Source organism: Athene noctua, chromosome 18, assembly GCF_965140245.1.
Source record: "Athene noctua chromosome 18, bAthNoc1.hap1.1, whole genome shotgun sequence".
In the NCBI taxonomy this organism is placed as follows: Eukaryota; Metazoa; Chordata; class Aves; order Strigiformes; family Strigidae; genus Athene; species Athene noctua.
The window spans coordinates 14,610,057-14,632,075 of NC_134054.1; the positions used below are offsets into that span (position 1 = coordinate 14,610,057).

Here is a 22,019-nt window from a genome sequence, read left to right on the forward strand (position 1 = left end):
TAAATAATACGATGTTACAGCTTGGAGATACCGTGCTCTGTTCATACAGTCCTAGTGCAGTTTTTGTCTTTGGTGATTTATTGCAAAAAGTAAGAGATTAAGTTTCCAAGTGGAGTGCTTTCTGAGCAATGCTGGCAATAGGATGGCAGGAGAGTTCCTGCTGCGATGGACCCTCAGGGTGCTGCCACACTGCACCTGGCCACGGGTGACTTTCTGCTGTGTGCGTCACGTAGCCCCTGGAGCTCTTGCTCTGGATTAAGTGTTCTGTAGACCAGCTCTGTCAGAGCCTTGGAGAGCAGACAGCCCATGTTCTCTGAGGAGCTGCTCAGTAATCGATGGCCAGTGTGCTCTTTACCCCGGTAGAGTAAACATCTCAAACCTCCCTGTTTAAAAAACCCCACCTTGCTTGCAGGTTCTAGGACAAGGACAGGTGTTACAGAACAGCCATAAACAATTGACCTAATGTGCTTTGCCTCTGACTTAGGTGGTGTTGAGAGTCCATTTTCCAGACCGTCATGTTCTGCAGGGGTTCTTCCGTCCTAGTGAAACTGGTAAGAGCCATCTGCAGTCTGTGCAGGTCCCCTCTCATCCTCCACGAGTCACGTGGCCGAAGAGAGGGGCTCTGGACAGGCCCTCCTGCTGTCTGGGGAGGTAATACTGCTCTGAAAAGGCAGCAGCAACTAGTTACAGTGTCCTTACAGGGCCCCTGAATGGGAAAAGAGTCTGGGGTCATTAACTTGGTTTAGGGAGGTTTATTTCCAGGACTACTTGATAGAAACTGTCAGGCTACTTGATGGCAAAACGTGTGCTCAGGAAACTCCCCCTTGATGTCCCATTGTCCGTGTCCAGGTGGCACGTGGCTGCAGGGAGTTTGGACACTTCCTCTGTGTTAGTGCTTAAAAAGTTTTGGGGAAAAAACCCACACCCTCTCCCCCAATCCAAAACAAAATTAAAAAAAAACCCAAACAAAACAGGAAGAAGCTTTACCCACTGGAATAAGAAGAACAGGGGATGAACCTTCCTTCCTCTCCGTTCCCAGACTGTGCACCAAGTAGGCTCCTGCTGTTGTTAACAGAGATCCTCTTATTCTCAGCTGGCAGTGATGGTTACCCACACAATTTTTTGGATACTTCTCTATGGAAGAACAACTAATAATCAGTTACCAGAGTCTCACCTGGTGGGTCTCTGCAAATCTGGCAGGTGCTGTTCGATTTCCTAGGAAGAACTTCACTGGCACCCTTAGATTTTGCTAAGGGACCAGGATGTCTAAGTGGGAGTTTGTTTTTTTCTCCAAGATATTTGTAATAGTAACAGTGTTCTCTTGAGGAAAGGCAATCTACAGGCATTGTGAAGGGCAGTTCTGCTGTTACAGGTTAATGTTTTTGCCCAGCATCCAAAGAAACAAATGTAATTCATCAAACCTTTCTCTCCTTTTTTCACAGTCGGCATTTTGAGAGACTTCGTCAGAAGCCACCTTGCAGAGGCAGACTTGCCATTTTACTTGTGTGAGTGTGCTGTTGGTAACATTTAGCCTTACTTTACAAAGTCTGTTCCTAGCTGTGGTGCATATGGGATCTCGTGATGCCATGAGGTATGACCTGGGGAGGAATTCCTTCCCTAAATACAACCTCAGAGTGCAAAGGTGTCACCTGCTCACTTGGCCACGTTATGCTTCTGCCTAATAAGAAGCCTCTGTGGGCAGTGTGACTGTGTCACTCCTTTAAAGAGCAGTAATCCCTCCCATACCTGCTGTATTTATTGTTTTGGTTGCTGGGTGGTCCTGTTTTGTAACTTGTTTTTTAACTTCAGTTATTGCACCTCCCAGAATCATCTTGAACGATGAAAGTTTGACACTCTTTGAGGTAAGGACTCACACGTGTGCTCTGTGATTCTCTCTGACTTGCTGCTCCCCCTCACCCCGCCATATGCTTTGGTTACTTTTAAAAGAAGCTGTATAATGCGATCCCTGTAGGCTTCTGCTTAGCCAAGACTAATGGAACCAGGTGTTTTGGAGCACAAGCTCTTCACCAGAAGAGGTCCACCTTGTGCAACAATATGCACTGGCATCGTGTGGCAGGGGTGGGGGTTCGCATTGTTTCACGCGTGTGCTCACGGAGTCTGAGCTGTGTTTAACCTTGGAACGTTACTGCGAGAGCTGAGCTGACCTGAGTTTGCTCTGTCTGTAGCTGGACTAGTCTAGCAGGAGATGTGAGACTGGATTTGGGGAGGTGACTGTTCCCAGGTTCTACAGCAGGAGCTAGAGGCCATATTAGACAAGAATCTGATCTTTTCGACAAGTTCTGTGTGAGAATTTACTTTAAGCCTGCTTGTACATTGAGGAATATGTGCTGTGTATGTGTAACTTTTCTCAAAGGCTGAAATTCAGTTTTTCAAATCCAGATTCCTGGAGGTTTTTTGCAAATGTCAGATAAAGTGGTCTTGAAGTCTCTGGCTAGAGACTCTGTGTAAATCACACACGTGTTAATGGGCTGACTGAGGGGTTTTACTGGTGACTTTGCCCCAGACTCACCCTGTTTGAGATGTGCTGCCGTTCAGCGCTTCATGGCCACTTGCAGAGCGCAGCACTGAAGGTCCCTTGCAGGGTAAAGGGTCAGGCAGACTGCAGTGGGAGCTTTTGCTTGATGGCCCTGAGGGAGCAGAAGGGGTGGGGCAGGGAGAGGGGTAGAGAAAGGCGCTTTTCAGGCAGCATGGTGAATTAGGTAAGGGATTAGCATGCCTCTGAAGCTGTTTGTAATGGAGCTTTCCAAATTCCACAACTTCCTGACCAGGCCGTGGGGAAGAGATACACGTGCAGCTGCCTTTAGACTATTGAATGTTCAGGGAAGCAAAGTGTGGATCTCTGTTTGCAGTGGGAAGTCTCTCCCTTCCTAATACACCATTAAGAATTCTTTGCTGAAATTCGAAGTTTTGGGAGAGGTTTTGTTGACGTCGGAGATCCGTGCATTGTCACCGTGCCTGTGAGAGGTTTAGCTTCTTAGGGAGTCCTGAGCCTCTCGGGGATCACAGCCCTGTTTGGTTCCGTGGTTCAGGAATTGCTGTGCAGTAGCTCTTGGCCCCCACCCAGCTTCACAGCCCGTGTCTATCAGCCTTCCTACCTCCTCTTGACCATGGTCTCGCTCCGATGCGCAGCTCGGCTCTGCTGCTCTCACCAACAGGAGTGGGACAGTGTGTTGGTAAGACATAACGTCATTGTGGGCGGAGAGAACGTTTTTTCTTTTCAAAGCCATTTTGTATATTTTAATTAATAATTAAAATACCAGTGGAAAGCACTTTGTGTCTTTGAGCCAGGAGATTTTGCCATTCGGGCGTGAAGGCAGCTCTCCCACTTCCTCTGACTTGTGCCATCTCACCCACATTTGTCACACAAAACCCTGTCTCAAGGCACACATGGTAACCATGGTGGGAAATGCAAGGGACGAACCTTGTCTTCCTATTTCTGAGAAATCCCATGACGGGGAAACTGCCTATGGTTGTGTTGTTAAGGATATATTTGGAAAACATTGAGGAACAGCAGATAAAAAATGTTCTGCACTTGTTAGCAGCTCTGAGACAAGGGAAGCAGCCGTAGAGCTGTGGCTAGTACAGACTGGTCTGACATGGCACATGCACGCTACTCTCAGCCTTTCTCTGTCTTTTTTTTTTTTCCCCTTTCTTTTTTTTCCGTCCTAGTCTGTCATGTCTGAGCACATCCCTCACCCAGAGTTCCTTTACACACATTTTCTAACATGCTTTTTGGAAAGCTTTTTCTATCATTCCAAAGCGTGGTCTCTCTGCAGCTCTTGCCAGCACAGTTCTGCATAAAATGGGTGGATTTATGTCGTCTTCTAAGATTTGCCTGGGATATGTTCCCAGATTTCCTGTCCCAGCCTTCAGACTTGTGTCCCTACGAATATACTGCTTGCTTTTCAGTGTCTCTGTAGGAAGTGATATTCTCCCCCGTGCTGTATGCCACATTTTCCTCTAGAATGTCATGGACTTCAAGTTTTGGTACTATTTATTTTTAATTTAAGACGGACTTTTTAAAAAATTTTGTTAAGCACATCCTAGATGCTGGAGACTCAAGGTCTGCCTGTGTAATGAACCTTTTTCCTATTCTCTGTTTTCTGTTGGATGTTTTATTGCTCCTGCAGATTCAAGGTGCTTACCTTTCCGACACCACTTTCTTCCCTTGTTGTCTGTTGCTGTTGGAAAATACCCTGTCTGCTCATGTACCTGTCCTCACCCCCTTGAAACCTCCTCGACCGTTCTCTTCCTCTTTTTAGTTACCTTCTAAACACTTTGCATACCATACTGATTCCACAAAGGAGGTTTCTCTGCCTTTTCAGTAAACTTGAACACAGCACCCTCTTTGACCTGTGTCTGCCTCCTATTCCTCCAGCCTCTGATGCTGTCTCCATTGTTAGCTTTGGTCTGTCTTCTAAACTAAAGGTAAAAATCCTCTGTTTACCTATATCTACTCTTTGCCTGCCCCTCCCTCCCCCCCCCCCCCCATTCTTTTATTTTCTCTTTTTCAGCATACATCTGATGTTTCTCTAGATGTCTTCTGAAACATAACTCGTTCAGTGAAATGCCACAGAAATAATTATGTCTCCCTGTCTTTGAATCAGAAACTTTATGGCAGGAATTTTGTTTAATTTGCTGTGTTAAAGCCTTTGTTCCATACCTGGCACTGTTGCTTGTGCTTGTTGCATGTGCAGAAATTTCCCACTTTCCTAGTTGTGATATTTACTGTGGAATTTATTCCTTGTGGCAGCTCCCTAAAACATAAAAATGTGTTAAATTAGTGCTCTGTAAAGACTTCAAGCTGCCTTACGGCCCAGTCTTTTGGATTTCTTTAGAAAGCACAACTTGTTGAAGAACCTGGTCGGTTTTGGTGTCAGGCATCCTCAGTCTGTAGTGGCTTCCCTGAGATCGAAGTGCTTGCTGTGTCACGTGGCAAAGCCGCAAAGCCTTGATGTTAGTACAAAACTGTGGTTCATAGAATCATATCATAGAATCACAGACTGGGTTGGGAGGGACCTTACAGCCCACCCAGTGCCACCCCCAGCCCCGGGCAGGGCCACCTTCCACCAGCCCAGGTTGCCCAAAGCCCTGTCCAACCTGGCCTGGAACCCTGCCAGGGAGGGGGCAGCCACAGCTGCTCTGGGCAGCCTGTGCCAGGGCCTCACCCCCCTCACAGGGGAGAATTTCTTCCCTGTGTCTAATCTAAGTTTCCCCTCTGTCAGTTTAAACCCATTACCCCTCGTCCTATCCCTACACCCCCTGATCAAGGGTCCCCCCCCCTTTCCTGCAGCCCCTTTCAGCCCTGGGGGGCCGCTCTAAGGTCTCCCCGGAGCCTTCTCTCCAGCTGAACCCCCCAACTCTCCCAGCCTGTCCTCACAGGGGAGGTTCAAGATACAGTCCTTGAAAGCTGAAAATTCTCCTGCAGATTGACTGTTTTAAGGAATGATTTTTCCCATTTCTCGCTTGCTTGGTGTCAACACAAAAGAAGAGTAACATCCAATTAAGATAAAGGGTGGCAAATCCAAAGTTGTTTTAAGAAATTTTTTTTTTCATGCAACATGTAATCACAGTGTTAGTCTAATTAAACTGTAATTAAAAAGTGGTTGTGTTGAGAGTTTGGGCATAATTAAAGAAAAATGGATTTTTAAAGCATAATCTAAGTATACAGAATCATTACAATTATTTGCAAAATGTGGAAAGCAATTAAAATCTCGTGCCTAAAATATATTTTAGGGGTTGTAAAATGATATTATGAAGAGAATATTATCACATTACTTGTCTGTTACAGAACTCAGCGTTTTCCTCTTACCCAGCTGGCTCAGGGTAGGTCAGTGTAGTGATGTGTGTGGGGAAGGGTAACTGCACTTCATACGCATTTCAGTGAGCTCTTGGGTTGACTCCTGCTGCTCTGGAGCAATGTCTTAACGTGGTGAAATCATCAGCTCATTACTGAATAGCAGTCAAATCCTAAATGACCTCCTTCTCAAACCCCAAACTTTTCAGAACGAAATAGAAAACAAAATGAAGAACATCACAGTGTCACTGTATGAAACCAGGGTTTGTTTTGTCCTGAGTATGTGTGCAGATCTCCTCTCATCTTACAAAGAGCTGGTGAGGGTGCGGAGAAGGGGCGTGAGGAGCCTCAGAGGTCTGGAATGACTCCTGCGTGGAGAAAGACTGAGTAGGCTAGGACTTGTCTATGTCATGTCCACAATAAGACATGACTGGGAAAGAGCTAAGCTGTCAAGGAGAAGGTGGAAGGGGTTGGTTTCTTACTCTCCAGTGCAAGGGTACAGAGTACGAGTACATCAGGTGAGGCCAGCAGGAGCTAGAGTGGACGGAAGGAGAAAACTGAAGTGTGGAATTCCTTATCACAGGGTGCTATATACTAGAAGTATATACTGGTTCAAGAGAAAGTGTGACAAGTTCAAGGAAAATACCTACTGAGAGTCTCTGTGAATATATAGAAACCATCTTGGGAAGCTTCTGAACTGAAAATCATTGCTAGCTAATAGCATGAGGGGAAGGTACCCCGTATACAAAGGGCAAGGACACTTTGTGCATCGGTGGTTTTGCTCCTGTTAGAGACAGATGCTGCCTGGACTGACGCACTCCTGGTCTGCAGACAGCTGTTCCTGTGACCCTGCATATTGCTGGAGGTGCAGTGCCCAGCCGCGATTCCTGTATTGACTCCTGCCCCACAGATCGAGTGAGAATGGACACATGAAACAGGACACAAAATTTCATGTCTAGCAAAGGATTTAAACTGCTATATATGACTTTTTTCTTTGAATATCCTGGAATAATTAAGCCTTTGTAACTTTATTGCCTGTTAGGTGTTTAAGTTTTTTTTTTCCTTCAGCTTTATGATTTCATTAATAGAACTGTTTTGTGTATAATTCTCCCAATTTTAAGGAAAAAACCCCACACACAAACAAAAAAGCCCCAGACTGCATGAGCTTTAGAGTTCTGGAGAAAACAGCTGATAATATCTGGAATTTGTTAGATTTTTCCTTTGCTACGTGACATCCTGTGTAGCATTTAATGTCTGTGGAAAAAAAGATGCAAAGTATAAGAACTTGTTCATGAGATGGTGTGATCTATACTGTGCAAGTGATGATGTGAAACAGGTTATTGACTATGTGAAACAATAAGGGCGCTACAGCAAACTCCTGCTAACCAGGTATTCTCTAGAAGCTTTTCTTTGCATGCTAATTTTTATTCTTTCTGGATACATTTCTGCTGGAAACCCTACGGTGGGTGTTGTTTTAAAGGAGCTTCCCCTCTGTAATTCAGCCAGTGGGTGGGTAGCTGCTGGTCACGGCTGAGTCAGGTGAAGAGACCGCCCCAGTTATTCTCACCTCCGTGCCTGGCCCGCTGGCTACTCCATCCTACATGAGTGGGATAAATACAAACAGTGCAAATAGCAGACGTGTGCAGGCTCAGGTCTCTTGAATGAAGTGGCTTAGAGTCTCGTAACGTGCGAATCCAGGTGGTTGTTAACATCTTGCGATGAGTGGCAGTGATGGGCTGAAAGAAAACCCCCGTTTCATGGGTGTGGTCCTAGCTGGAAGGGGATGTGTGTCTGCAACGCCGTGAAAGTAAAAGTTTTGCTCCCGTATGTCACTCCGAGTGTGTAAGAGTTTGCTGGTGCAGTTATGCCAGCGGATGCAAGCAAACCCTTTCTGCAGGAGACCTTGCTAAAGTTCGTGGCGAGTTTCAAGAACTGACTTTTGAGAGTTGTATTTTCTTCTGCAGAAGGCTGCAAGGGGCTGAGGCAATTTGGAAGGATAAAACAGGGTGAAGAAAGGGAGCAGAAAGAAATGTGTGCCTGGGTGGGAATGGGTTCCAGTGTCTGTTCAGTTTCAGATTTCGGGGCGACGTGCCGCCAGGAACGCGTGCTGGGGACGGGCACACGAGCCCTGCGTTGAAGCCTTGAAGTTGTTTGATGCAGCTGTGTGTAAAATGGGTTTGGAGACTGGAAGAGCTGTGTTTAATGCCAGTGGCCATGTAGCCTCTGTCGGTTGCCTGGGGCCCTTCAACCCTTTCAGGTCATGGTCTGTTCTGGCAGGAATGATTCTGTGTGTTTATAAACATTTTATTTGGATGAAGCATCAAAAGGGAACAAACCAGTTCCTGCCGAGGACTTGTCATGCCGTTCTGGTTACCCGTACTGCTCGTCAGAGACCACAGTGCTCTGACTTGCTAGGATGGTGCCTTATCCCAGCTTAGGTTGACTGGTTCTGGGTGAAGCTTTGCTCCCTGTTCCCAGTGTCAATCCTTTTTCCTCTTTAACTTTCGCCTTGAGTCAGTGCAGGCCCCATGCCGTAATGTCTTCTGCTTGGGTAGGCTTTGCCTCCTTCTGCTGCGGGTCTGAGTGCTTGGCAGGGGCTGAAGGGGGCTTTCTTCTCTGGGAAGAAACGGGTGCGGAAGTTGCTCTGGCTTTCATGTCCCTGGCAACTGTGTTATTGTTGGATGCCCTTTTTATAGGCGGCTGTTATTAATCGGCTGCTTTGCTTGAGCCTCAGTGCTCTCAGTAAAAATGACACTGGCCCAGACCAGGAGCAGGAGAGGTGGTATTTCTGGTACTGGGCCAGGTGGGGCAGCGCTGGGGACAGGACTTGCCACTTCTCACTTGCTCTGTAGAGCTGCCTTCCAAACTGTGCAGGCTTAGTCTGGGAAGGCGTTTGTGCGGGTCGGTATCCATGCTCGCCGTGGGGCTGCAGAGCAGGCTGTGGTGCCTGGTCCTGCCCTGTGTGGGGTTAGGCTCTGCAGGCCTGGCTTAGGTGAAAACTTTGCCCCTTTCTGGCATCGTGTGGTTTGTGGAAGGGAAGCTTTTTGTGCTTTAGTCAGGGCTCCCCTTCCGATCCCATTATCTGGAAGGAAAGAGATGAAAAGACAGAGCTGCTCTGTAAAGATAGAAGGCATATGGTTAAGGTATTTTGTAAAACATGTGGCTTTCAGGCTGGAGGAAGAGGAACTTTTATGCTAAGGTCACCTTGCAGTACGGTTGTGCGAGAGCTGCTCGGGGGGTCGTGCTGCGTTCTGGTGCTCAGGGTGCAAACGTGAACCAAGCCCCATGGAGCCTGCGGTCCTCCCGCATGTCGCAGGGACAGGGAGCAAAGGTCAAGTGACACAACAGCTACTTTCTCAAGCTGTTTTGAGGTACATTTTTTTTGGAGAATGTGTGAAAGGTTGAGGAGGAAGCTTGTCTTCATCATCAGTACAGCTCTCTGAGGGTGTCCGGTTGTGTCATGTACCTGCCAGAATTCACAGCTCCTGCTCCGGGCGCTGCGTGTCCGCAGCAGCAGCCTCCTGGAATGCTTTGCACCCAGCGTGGTTCCCTTGCGGAGATGCCTGCACGTACCCCAACACTTTATTTTAATGGAGTATTTCTTAGAGGACTAGAGCCATACGTTTCTGTTCAAAACAGGTCTTTCATGTTGTAGATACCATCTCGTATCTAGCCATTGTGGATTTTTTTTTTTCAACATTTCCATATTATCAGCTGTTTACTCTTTCATACACATCTTACCTGAGCAGAAGATTACCAAAATAGAAGTAGAGCACCTCTGGAGTGTGTGTTCATCATTCAGGGATAAAGTGACTTTCAGAGGAAACAGAGGCAATTGTAAGGAAGGTTGCACTGAAACCTAATTACCTCAGTGATAACTGTGAACTATAACTGAAACTGTGTGAGCCTTAGAATTCCTAGCTTTCAAACATTGAGATTTTGTCTAATCACCCTGTTCCATAAATGCTTTTCCTTTTTTTTTTTTTTTTAAATGTGGTTTATTCTCCTTTTGCTCTCGGGGATTTAGATTCTTGTTCCCCAAATACAGTGCTTAAACTGTAGAGAAACAGAAAATGAGAAATAGTTAAGAAAAGCAAAGGAATGGAGGTTGGCTTATGGGTTCCCCACAGTCCGTTCTTGGTTTTCTAGGTGCCTCCTGTCTTCTCAAAATACATGATGTTCTCATGTCTAAACATAAATGGACTGTTATTATTAAGTAGGATTGTGGCAGAGAAGCATCCAATTATTATTCCCTTCAGTTTAGTCGTAGACTACTTAATTGCCTTCTGTTTTCTCGTTTTCTTTGAGAAATGCCTTGGTACCTAGGGAAGCCTGGCAGCATCCTCCAAGGATACGGGAATTCTCTTGCTGAACTTCAAAAGGATTTTCTATAAACTTATGGTCTTTGCGACTGTCAGAGGCAGAGCCTGCTTGAGCCAGAGCACAGAGTGTTCTGGACGTTGACCACTGCCAACCTGGATGTTTTAGGGACTCATTGTCACAGAGACTGCATGATTTCTGATGATATCACAGCCCCACCTTCTGCTAGGGTAGAGGGTAGAGTTGCTTCTTCTCTACTGTGACTGGGAGTTGGTTGGGATTGCTTGTCCAGTATCAGACATGGATCACGGAGTTGCGTTTAGCTTTCCCAGGTCTGCAGTTAGCAGTAGGCTATTGGCCACCAGACTGCCTTCTGTAAGAAAGAGTGGATGGTGTCTGAGGTAGTGATGTGAGCGCATTTGAGCATTCAACTATTTATAAATGACTGAAATTTGTGCTGAAGCCAATAACAGGAGTCACTGCAGATGGTGGAGTACGGTATTATCAACACTTCTGCTCTCTCTCCACCCTCTCACTCCATTCAAGCTGATAAGATTGGAACCACATTCATTAAATCTGATCGCTTACAATGAAGGGAGAACCTCTACACTGCAAGCAAAACCAGGAAAAAAGACAAATATTGTCAACTTGTTTGCCAAGATACTTGGGCTGAAAGAACTGTCTGAAGTGAATTCTCCCAAAATATGTGTGTATTTACAGTATAGTGAGCACACAGATTGGCAGCAACATGGAGTTTTTGGAACCCATAAAGACTTCAAGGCATTGCTTTGATTTTTTGTTATTGCTGTTTTTGCTGGCTGCCTTATCCTCATGTCCCTTGAAGTGTTTTATAATGTTCTGCTCTCCAGAACTGATCAACTGCAGGCTTCCCTGTTGTAGCACTTGGCTTTGGGTTCCTATAGCTCTAGTTGCTTGTTTGTGTTTTTCTAGGCTAGCTGAGCTCTTCAGAGTTGCTTCTTTCTCCTCCCAGAAACAGGCACTTGTGTAGTGCCTATCTGGGGTGTGTTAGTGGAAAAAATAATTGATTGCTGAGTTCATACTAGGAAAGAGTTAGCAGAAGGTAAGAATACCAGCCACTGGAAAAGTCAAGGCAGCAAAGAGGGCAGGAGTCCATCGTCTGTTTTCAGAGGAGCTAAAGGAATCCACAGGCTTCCACATAAATATTTAGATCTTCTAATCAGATCTTAGAGTGCACCAAGTGTTTCCTCTGGCGTGGACCATGGGGCAGAATTCCAGAGGAGTTGTTTGTTCCTTCTTTGCCTTTGGTTCTGTTTCCATATCCTATTTGTTAATGCCAGTTTGGGCAATACGTCTGGCATGCTTGTTCAGTGAAGCCGACTACGAATTGAGCAGTGTGAAGCCTCTGCTTTTGGCAAGAGTCTAAATGCAATTTCAGAAAAAATTACTTCATCAGAGTCAGTCCGTCGGAGGTATTTCCAGTGGCAAGGCCTTGTGGTTATTCCACTCACTAGCAAAGAAAATTGCAATTAATAGTGAAATTCATCCAGCCCAGAGGATGGCATTCGCCTTCCTCTGTGGAGTTCTAGCCCTTCACTTACCTGGTCAGAGTTGTCTCCCCTGCCGGGGTTTGGTAGCGCTCTGACCCGATGGTTTGTTGTGCGGAGGCTGTCCGTGCTTGCTGCGTGTGCTGACCTCAGTAGGGCTGCCCACTGCACCCGGGGCTTACCTGGGTGACTGAGCTCTGGGTGCAAACTGCCCAACATGTTCTCCCTTCTACCGTCAGTTTGGAGGCCGGATTTTTCTGATCTCAGCTCAGGGGCTCAGTGGATGCTCTTCATACCTGGATTCCTTCTGAAGTAGCCTTCTCAAAATAGCGCTTTCCAATCTGATCTTTGCCTTGTGAATTTGAACAGTCCCTTGCTCTGGCTGGATCAGACTTCCTCCGTATTGGCTGCAGAATATCCATCATCTTTGGCAGTTGCAGTCCACATTGAGCAGCTTTGTTCTCAGGTTATAAACACGAACCACTTAGCTGCCCCTTTCACCATGGCTGTAGTGTTTATTTCTGTTTCGGCGATGCTTTGCTGGAAAAGCTTTTGATCCACCGGCTTTCCGGTTGAATTTTCCAAGAGCTAGTTTATGTGTTTAGGGTGTGTGTACTATGCAATATTTCATGTCGGTAGCTTGGGTTTCTCCTTCCATGCGCGTGTTCCTTTGAAGTGCTTATTTTCTTATTCATCTTTTAACATCAAACTAACAGCAGACCTGTGGCACTCTAATCTTTTCAGATCATGTAACGGAAAGAATGCCTCTCATTCTGGCAGCTGCAAGTTCCCTTTAGACAGCAGTCTCTGCCTGGTCTGAAAGCATCCCTCTCTCAGTGAACAGAATAACTGCATGGTAGTAACGTACACGTTTTGCAGTACTCTGTTCTAGGGTCTTTTGAACGTGTACGTCTGGCGATAGCTAGTGAAGGAGGAAGTATTGAGACATTATTTGGGGAGGGTTCTGCCTGAAATCTTTTCTCTGCTCTAGAGAACGAGTTACTAAAACATGCAGTAAAACAAAGCAGAACTGTTTCTCTTTTGTATTGCAGGGGAATGTTGTTCTAGTGTAGATATTTTTATCATGGAATGCGAGATGTAGTGGCCCCAGTATACCACTCTACAGCCAGGATGCCCTGCTGTCATAAACCACGCTCACCACTGTGGGGTCTGAGTAACTGCGCTCTGCCTGTCTGAAATAAAACTTTGAGTTATTCAGCTGCATGGTTCCAGACTAAATGTGGCTTTATGAGTAACAGGCTGGTCTTCAGATTTCAGAAATGGAAAGCGTTCATTTAAACTTCTGCAACTGTAACTAAGTAAATTGATGAAGCTGTGTTATTTAGATCTTTTTAAAACCTGAGGAGTTGGTAGTTTGGGATGATTCTCCTTAAATGGGGAGGACAGTAAGCAGGACATTGGCTTCCTCCACTTCTTGCCCCATCAGTGCCTCTCCAGTCCCTCCAGAAGAGAGCTGGCCTGTCATTAAGGCCTTGGATGGGACTCTGGAGACTTACATATTCCAATTCTCATTTCTGCTACTGCCATCCTGTGTGACCTTGAAAAAGTTATTTAATCTCTTAAGGTCTCAGTTTTTCATCTGTACCAAAAGAAAAAAAAACACCCAACACCAAAAAAAACCCAAACCCTCATAACTTCTTACATTTTTATTTATATTGTGTGTTGCTATGTATATAATTGCACAATGGGACACCATTTCCAATTGGATTTCTAGGTGCTGTGCAATAAAAATAACAGTTTAACTGTATTTTAAATATGCCTTGCACAGTGTGATTTGAACATTATAATTCAATAGATTAATAGCATCTATTTTCCCAGTTGGAATGGCATTATATATTTGGCTGGAAATCGAAGCAGCGAGGGAAAGACGTGCTGGATATTTTAGTATAGTGACTAGCTGTTGACTCATTCATATTGTAGTAATTCTTCACATATAACTGAATGGAATTTTTTGAATATTTGTTTCAAACAGCCTGTGATTCTTTTGGTCAATCTGAGAGGGTCAGTGTGACTCTTCAGGGGTTTCTAAATCTGTTTTGATTCACAGATATTCTTACAAGAATCCTGCGCAGGGAGGTTAAGAAGTGCAGAGTTCTTCTAGAGACACTGATGTATGCATTAGAACAATTGCAAATTAGGAGATGCCAGCTGACTTGAGAATATAGTTTTCAGATAGTGGTCTGCCCATGCCCGTTGCATTCTTAGCAGTGTTAGAGAATACTAAAGGCTCCGATTTTGGGTTTGTGTGTTTTCCTGGACTGCAGCTACTAAAGCCTTCTCATCTTCATGCCAAGACATTCTTTGGCCAGTGGGATCATTCCACTGGCTGCTTTTTTTTTTTTTTTAAATGTGAAATTGGTGCTGATTTAAATACTTTTGTGTTACAAAAAAAATCTCAGACAGCATTATGTCCTGCCAGTGACTGGCTGGAGGATTCCTGGGGTGATCAGTGGGATGTAGCTGGCTGCCTTCTGTGCTGAAATTGGGATGGTACCTGAGAATTCTGCACAAAGGAAGCTAGACAGAGGCGTGCAGAATGAGCCAATAGTCCATTTGAATTGAAGAAAAAGAACTTACTGGATGTAAATTTGACAAGAGGGGACTCTGTGTTGGCTGACCCCTGGGGAGGGATGGGGGTGTGGGGAAATGGGCCACTGGAAGGAGGTTGCATTCTGTATGCTTGTGAGCTGCTGTCTAGTTCCTTTAAGCTTCTTTTAATTGAAAGATTTTGAACCGAAATATTTGGACTGATGCTTTGCCAGCAGTGGGAAATGATTGTTGACATGGATCCTGAAACTTAGAACTATGGTTATTTGTCAACCTGTGAGTAAACAGGGTAGAGGTTTATACTGGGGCATGTTCTGTCTGTGTGTTTGTGTGGTTGAGTGTGTCTGTCTAGCTCTCGGTCTGTGTTTCTCACTCTCTTTTTCTCTTTGTGCCTCATGCAGGCCCTGCCATGAATTTTTTCTGACCCCTTGGGGCCATTCCCACATGAAGCTTTGATGTGTGTGCCCAGAGCTTGATTGACAAGGAAGTTTCGGTGGCGGCAGCAGGGAAACGAAGAGAAAAGGGCAGGGCTTTGAACTAAAGGGCTTTGAGCTCTGAGATGCTGTGCTTACTTATCTCCTTCAGAATGTTAATTATTTACCAAGATAATTGGTTGAGAGGGGAAAAAAAGAGAGAGGAGGTTATTAAAAAATTCCAACACTAACACGCTACAAAAACCTCATTTTCCAACTTGCAGCTGGCATGAAAAGGATGTTGTGTGTAAAAGGGCTTGAGTGTATGTGTGTTGCAGGGGGGGCCCTTTTTAAGGCACCCATTTCCTAAATAGAGGGATCCCTTCAGACGAGCGCGGCGGAAACATCAAAGCTCCTGCAAGAGTTTTCTCTGGGGTTTCTAAACCGTGTCTGGTACTTTTTAATTAAAAAAAGTTTATGGAGAGCCGTCTTTGTGACTGGAGCAGGCAACCTTAGGCCCTGTTGATTGAGGAATGAAATGTTAAAAGACCTAATAAATAACGATTTCTGCTAAAATGTCAGTTCAAGGATGTGAAGATGCCTGGCTACTTTGACAGGAGCTGAGCCTTGGAGCAGACTGAGGAATGTCTCCTACTTCAGCCTCACACGGTGTAGGCTGTACTCCGTGTGAAAGTCTCCTGCAGCCTTTGGATTAACGTACAAACATTTGTAATGCCACATCCTGATTTGAGTTTTTAGTCCAGAAGACAGGTGAAGCTGTTTCATTTTTGCCTTGGGTTAGTAAAGTTTTATTAGTCTCTGTATTAGCCATCTGCAGGCGCCTCCGTGGAGCTCAGGGCTCCGGTGGGCTCTGGTAGGGGCTGTGCTGGGTCAGGTCCAGGGCCCATCACACCAGTGTCCTGACTGTGCTGGTGGTGGCAACAGAGGTTCAGGAGAACTCGTGAGCAGGCAGCCTGCCCTGTGCAATTCCCAGTATGCATTAAGGATACGGAGAGGGGCAGTTACTTGCTTGTATTTGTTTATTGGATCAAATCTTGTTTTACTGCTTTGCCAGGGTAAATGCAGACCATTAATCAACATTTTCTGTACAGTTTCTGGCTATGATGGTACTTACCTCTTTCACACTACGATGATTTGGTTTCTTTGCCTGTCTCTTAGTAAAAGGCCTTCTGAAATCTTAAAATAATTGTTTCGGCTAGTTTTTCTTTATGTAGCATTATACTGACCTGTTAACTCTGGTAATAAGTATGATATTTTTCTTTCAGAATCCTTTCTGGTACAGCTGGTTACACCATATCACATTAATCTTCTGCACATCCCTTAAAAATACAAGCCTGTGCTTGCAGCAGTGCCTGTTTTTAGTGCGAAGTTTAATTTTAAGTCTCTTACGCTGCAGTCCCTTGAGAACACTTGGACGTTCCATCTGGACAGGGTGATGTGGTGCTTTTTAATGTATCGCTTGGTTCCAGCACCAGTTTTTCTACTGCTTCAGTTTCTTTGAGGGTGTGGTGTTGTACTGTAAGCACTGTGAGTGGCAGAGCTCATAGGTGGGTACCCCCTGCTTACCCGCAGTTGATTTTGTGATTTCTCAGTCGAACCAGCAGGACTGTGAGTCCAGTTTGACAGTTTCTCTGGTGCCCAGCGAAGGACCGAAAGATAATTAAGGGGCTGATGCATCAGACGTATGGGGAGAGGCAGAGAGAGCTTGGGTGGTTAAACCTGGGAAGAGAAGGCTCTGGGGGGGTCTTGTCAATGTTGTAATAAACGTGATGGGAAACAGCAAGGAAGATGGGCCAGGCTTTTCTCAGTGGTACCCAATAAAAGGACAAGAGGAAATAGACACAAATTACAGGAACTTCCATTGAAATAAAAAGGAAAAAAATTAAAAATAATTTCTTATGAATAATTGAATTGATGAATAAAGATTTGAAAATAATTTTTCTTTTATGTTGAAAATTATTTGTTCAGTAGGTCATCATTTGAGCTGCTGACTAATTACTTCCCAACAGTATAATGCCATTTAATGTGTTAGCATGTTGACATAATTCATGTTTTGTATTGAGTTTTATTCAGTATATATTTATGCAGAGGTAGCTGAATAAAGACATTTAGCCACGTCGTAAGAGACTGAGTATAACGCAGTGAAAGGAGAAGATAGTGAGAATGGGCATTGCCAACCTAACTTGTCAGAAGCTCCATCATTTTGATTTGTTGCTGTTTAAAATTAGGGAAAAAACAAGTGAACAGCGACAAGCGCGATCCTCTCTGGCGCAATACATCTGAGGAGCTTGAGAGACACCCGCGGCCATCTCAGTCTTCCTGTGTGATGGGGCTACACTTAAAATGGGGGAAACTGCAGTATAAAGCAGTGTGGTAAATTTACAAACAGGAGCCAGGCCTGTGACTAGAATTGTAGACATTTTACTTTTCTTTTTCCTTCCTCTGCAGAGAGTGTCTCTCCTCTGTGGAGGGGTAGATGGTGGTAGAGCGGCAAAAGCTGCCTCAGACTTGATCACACTTCTGGGTCGCAGGAGGAAGAGTTTGTTCTCTTGGATTTCGAGCTCTGTGATGTGTGTTCCGTGTGTGCCTTAGACAGGGGTCTCTGCTTGTTGCGGCGCCCTGAAGAGGCAGGTGAAAAGTTGGGGCTGAAGGTGAGGTGGTGCCTCCCCTCCTGGGCAGGGGCCCCGGGCGCGGGGCAGCCCCGGGCAGCTCACAGCCTCCCCGCATCTTCGTGCTTTAACTTCACTCGGTGCTTCCTGATCTGCATGTGGGGGTTTAAGGTGTGCACCGCGGTGTCATTAAAGCACACACTAAATGAATTATGGTTTGGCTGAGTGACATCTCAAATAATGGAGAGGAATTGTTGAAAAACATAAATCGCTTATGCTGGTGTTTTGCTGGAATTAGTTCTGGCCACGCCCTGTTTGTTATTTTTATCTGGTTTGAGGGAGATACATAAATACAAAATAATAAATAATAACATTTGCAGATGAAATAAAGATCACCAGACTGATAAATGCAGACGTGAAGAAGACAGTCCTGCAGTTATCTAGGTCACATAATGAGCTAAATGGATGAAAGAATGTTTGAATAGGTAATTATTCTGACAAGTAGGAACTAGGAATTCAGGCTGCATTTATGAAACGATAGAGTGCATCCTGGAGAGCTGTTAACTAGACAAATTCCGACTAGAGGCAGGGTGTAAATGTAACAGAATAGTCTAGAATAGATTTCTGAGGGCAGAGCTGGATTTTCCTACTGTCAGCCACTCAGGTCTTGGAAGATTCTTACTCATGCTCATGTGCCTGCTCAGCAATGGAGAACGTGGGTGAAATTTAATGGCCTGAGGTACCGGGACAGGAGAACAGACGACAGGTCATCAGCACAGTGAGCGTTTGTTGTACAGGTCTCCTCATCTGTGTGTAGCAGAATAGATCACACAATTTTGCTTCATGCCTTGCTCCTGGGTGCCCTGTGCCATTTGGCCTTTCCTGAGTTACAGATGGTTTGGTGACCTCAGCCTGAACTCTGTGAATTTGTCTGTAGCTGTCTAAACTGTCTCTAATGCTCACAGTGAACTGTGAAAGCATCTACAATCAGTGATCTCTTCTTTTTCCCTTTTGCTGCAGGCTAAACTCTTTCCAACTGCTGTCATTCATTTTGGGTCCGAGGAGTACAGGGGTGAGTGACTTCCCAGCTGACTGTATAGCTCCTATAGTAGACTCAGAAGAATTGCATCCTCACGTTCAGAGTCCCTCTGACAAAGATAATGCAGTCCTTGAGAATGCTGGTAAATGTTCCCATTCTGGGCGGCTAAGGCTCCTTAGGGCCAGCTTGGTCAGTTAGCTTGAGCACAAAGGGAAGCCTAGGACCTTCCTTAGGAGGCTTGTGAGGCTGTGGAGTAGGCATGGGCTGCTGCAGGGACAAGGATGATAGAACCACTCTGCAGAAGGACATTCCCTTGTTCAAAATGTTAACTAGACAAATGGCTGCGAAACACTTCTACAGGCCTCCTGTTGTGCTGGACTGGCTGGAGATGGAAAAACATGAATCTCTGATTCTTTGACACTTCTGGTTTATGCTTAGAATCTCTGTTTCTCCCAGAGAGATTAAAGCATGCTCTGGCTTCATAGAAAAGTTTGAGATGCAGTGAGCACTGAAAGAAAATGTCACGATCGTGAGGTTTGAATGATGAAATAGGGCACCTTGAGTCATGAGAAAAACTGTCATAGTTTAAAAGTGTCCTGTGTCAGCTGGGGGAAGGTGATGGAGATTTACTACATTACAGAGCAGGTGTTTGCTGAGCCAGGAGCTGTATGATTGTGTGGTGATTGATGTCTCTCTGTTACCAAACAAGTGTCTGGGTTTCATTTTTAAACAGATTGTTACCTGAGATCAGACCTGCTGAGCTCTGCAGTCTCCCCATCTGCAGCTGATTTATTAGTAGCCAGGTAAGTTGGGACTGAATAGTTGCAAATAGGTATTTCAGGGATGGGAAGCATGAAATGAGCCTGTCTTTTACTGCAAAGACATGTGCTCTGAAGGTACTAGGGCTTAATTTTCTCCTGAAACGGTCTACTGCCATACATGACTTCATAGCCTCGAGTCCTTTGCGAAGTAGGTTTTCTGTGACTAAATCAAGGAAATCCTATGGTTTTTATAATGAAAAAGAGCCTTTTCAGTCTGACTTTAAAAGTTGAAAGGTGGTGGTGCAAGGGGCTGTTGTGAAAAAATGAAGTTTAATTCTGTTTGCTTGTTTTCTTCCCCAGATGTTTGTCCAAATCGTTAGTTCCTTCTGCTTCGTCATCTTTAGAATCAACAGTTCTGTCCCTGTCTGAACCAGAAGTGGGCGGTGACAGAAAGTCTGACAAGCAGCCAGAGCCAGCAAGAGTGCAGGAAGCTCCACAGGTGTTGAGAAGGACCCCTGGGAAAATACCCAAATGGCTGAAGCTGCCAGGTATTGTGAGATCAGAGGAGAGCTCATCCTGAACTCCCTGAAAAGGCAGGCTCCTTCGAGCCAGATGTGGTGGACGCTGACAGTGTTCTTGCAGGTGTCAGCGTAAGGCTTGCAGGACATTGGGTTCAGTGCTGTCCCTCACAGCTCAGTTTGAAACTCACTCTTCACTGGAGAAGTACCAGAACGCAGGCTCAGGCCCTGTTGATCTGACGACTAATCCACAGCTTTGCAGCATTCTGAGCGATCTTCTGGGCTTAAGATGTTGAGTCTTTAACCACGCTGGTGTAGTTCATGCTAATAGGCAGGATACCCACATGCCAGGGGCCCATGTCAACTGTAAATCTCTGTCGTCGTTTTCCCTTTGCTGGTATAGTCTGTTTCAGTACTTTCTCTTGATTTTTTTTTTTTTTTTTTTAGTTGATCTTTCTGTTTTTAATCTTTACTGCAAAACAGTACTGGTTTTCCATAATTAAGGTTATAATCAAGTTTCTGTTAGGAATTTTTTTCTTGGTTTATCCTGATCAGAAAACTTTTTTTTATTCCCAGAACCAATAGCTAATGTGTGGTTTTATATGAGAATTTATACAAAATATGAAGTAACTGGAAGAAGGATTCCTGAATTAAACAATTAGCAATATTTACTTTTTGATGTAGTGGCAAAGAAAGGAGGAGGGGAAAAAAAAAAGGATGTTCAATCGACCCCTTAACATCAGTAAAACTAGGAAGAATTCTATGGAATTCCCTGGCTAATGATGCCAAACGTTAACTTCCTGAGGGAGAATTCTAGTATTTAACTCTGGAAGATGGCGTGGGCCAGCAGCTCCAGCAAGTGCAGTGTAAGGTGTGAAGTGGTGGCTGGAAGGCTGCAAACAGAGGGTGGGTGTTTCCCTGCTGTGGCTGGTCTGGTTTAGACTGGTACTGGGATACTGGTGCAGATCGTGTGAGAAACAGTATCTCTACTGTCTGCCCTTTCCAGTGTGCTGGAAGCATTCCACTTGGGAGTAGAACTTCCGTTCCTAAGGAAAGATTATGTGGATAAAGCACAAGATAACATCCTGCCTGCCTGTGCAGGTGGCCCATTAACAGCTGGGGTGGAAGGTTGGTAACACGCTCTAACATGCATGTTAATAACATGTAGGCTGAAGTTCCCCACTCTCAAGGGTATGGAGTGCTCCTGTGTGCTGCCCAGCTGCTGCCCGAGCACAGAGCATGGAGAGCCCTCAGCACCCAGATCGTGTGACTGAGAACCGACATGGCGCAAGTCGCGGGGTTGTTCCAATGCTCTTCCGTTTGTTTTGTAGGTGGGAAGAGATGAAACGTTCTGGGCTGCTGGATCGGTGAGCAGTCAGCTGTGCCCCTTTCCTGATGAACTTATTCAAAACGTGTAAGAAGTTGGTGGTGGCCCTGGAGAGACCTAAGCTGTATGGACATTAGTTATAAATAGAAAATTGCTATTTCAGATGCCAGTTTCAGCTTCTGGAGGAGTGGAAGGCCTGTTTGTGGTCTTCGTGACTGCAGAAGCAAGGTTAGAGGTTAAATTTAAGGTTTCTTGCATGCAAATAATATGAATAGAGAATTAAGGGGGAAATAATTCCTATATACTTTCTGTGAAGGACTTTCTTTCTATCCATATTTTTAAATTCAAATCTTCCCAGTTCTCCTTCAGAGACAATGTGAGTCTAGCTGCCGGAATTCTAGTGACAAGATACAATCCTATGGTTAAGTGCTGCCTCTGCTTCCTGCTGGCTGGGGTTAGTGCTGATAATTCTGGGCATAGATAGCTGGAAAGTGGGTGAAGAAGCAGCACTTAGGTCACTTAAAATAGTTCAAATAGGCTTTTCCTGGGAACCTCCTGGTCTGCAGCACTTGTATTCTTTTCAGTTGCCAGAATCTTATTAACAAAGAACACAGGTATCTGTTAATGGAGTGCACGTGGAGTTTTTCTGCCCCAAGCTCTGTGTTTTATTTTCACTACATACAGTTAACGTCAGTAATTGCAGTTACAGTGAGGAAGAAACCCACCAGTAACAGGGTCTGTTCATGTGACCTTTGATCTGTGGACTTCTGTGCCCCAAAAGTGTCCAGAGCAGCTGCTCTCTGCAGCGCAGTTAGTGCACAGAGGGGAGCACCAGCCCACATCTGTGCCTCCTGCAGGTGTTGTGCAAGGACGAATGTTGCTGGTTAGAACTGTGCTTACACTGGAGATGAACTCTGTAGTGCCACAGCAGCCATGGGGCTGTATTTTATTGGGAGTCTCCGCGGCTCAGTGGTTCACACTGGGGTTCCATGTTACGGTAATACCATGGTTTCCATTTTCCCTGCATAGACAGTTGTTCCCTGAACTACATGTGCATCTGCACAATTTGTAGCTGTAATAAAGCAGAGTGGCCATAGGA

At 45.2% G+C, this 22,019-nt stretch overlaps 1 protein-coding gene across 10 annotated transcripts in view; it reads left to right on the top strand.

Annotated features, from left to right (window-relative positions):
• ASPSCR1 (ASPSCR1 tether for SLC2A4, UBX domain containing) overlaps positions 1 to 22,019 on the top strand; it is a 46,473-nt gene extending 24,454 nt beyond the window's left edge. For 6 of the 10 annotated variants that reach the window (XM_074922487.1, XM_074922481.1, XM_074922482.1 and 3 more), the window contains 7 exons: positions 485 to 551; positions 1,443 to 1,505; positions 1,810 to 1,862; positions 18,296 to 18,347; positions 19,048 to 19,117; positions 19,436 to 19,623; positions 20,925 to 22,019. In XM_074922487.1, the coding sequence (XP_074778588.1) occupies positions 485 to 551; positions 1,443 to 1,505; positions 1,810 to 1,862; positions 18,296 to 18,347; positions 19,048 to 19,117; positions 19,436 to 19,623; positions 20,925 to 20,938 (507 nt within the window). In that variant the 3' untranslated portion in view covers positions 20,939 to 22,019. Of the gene's footprint in view, positions 1 to 484; positions 552 to 1,442; positions 1,506 to 1,809; positions 1,863 to 4,346; positions 4,450 to 18,295; positions 18,348 to 19,047; positions 19,118 to 19,435; positions 19,624 to 20,924 lie in introns of those variants that run through there. The other 4 variants (XR_012634807.1, XR_012634806.1, XM_074922485.1 and 1 more) reach the window with 4 other exon arrangements.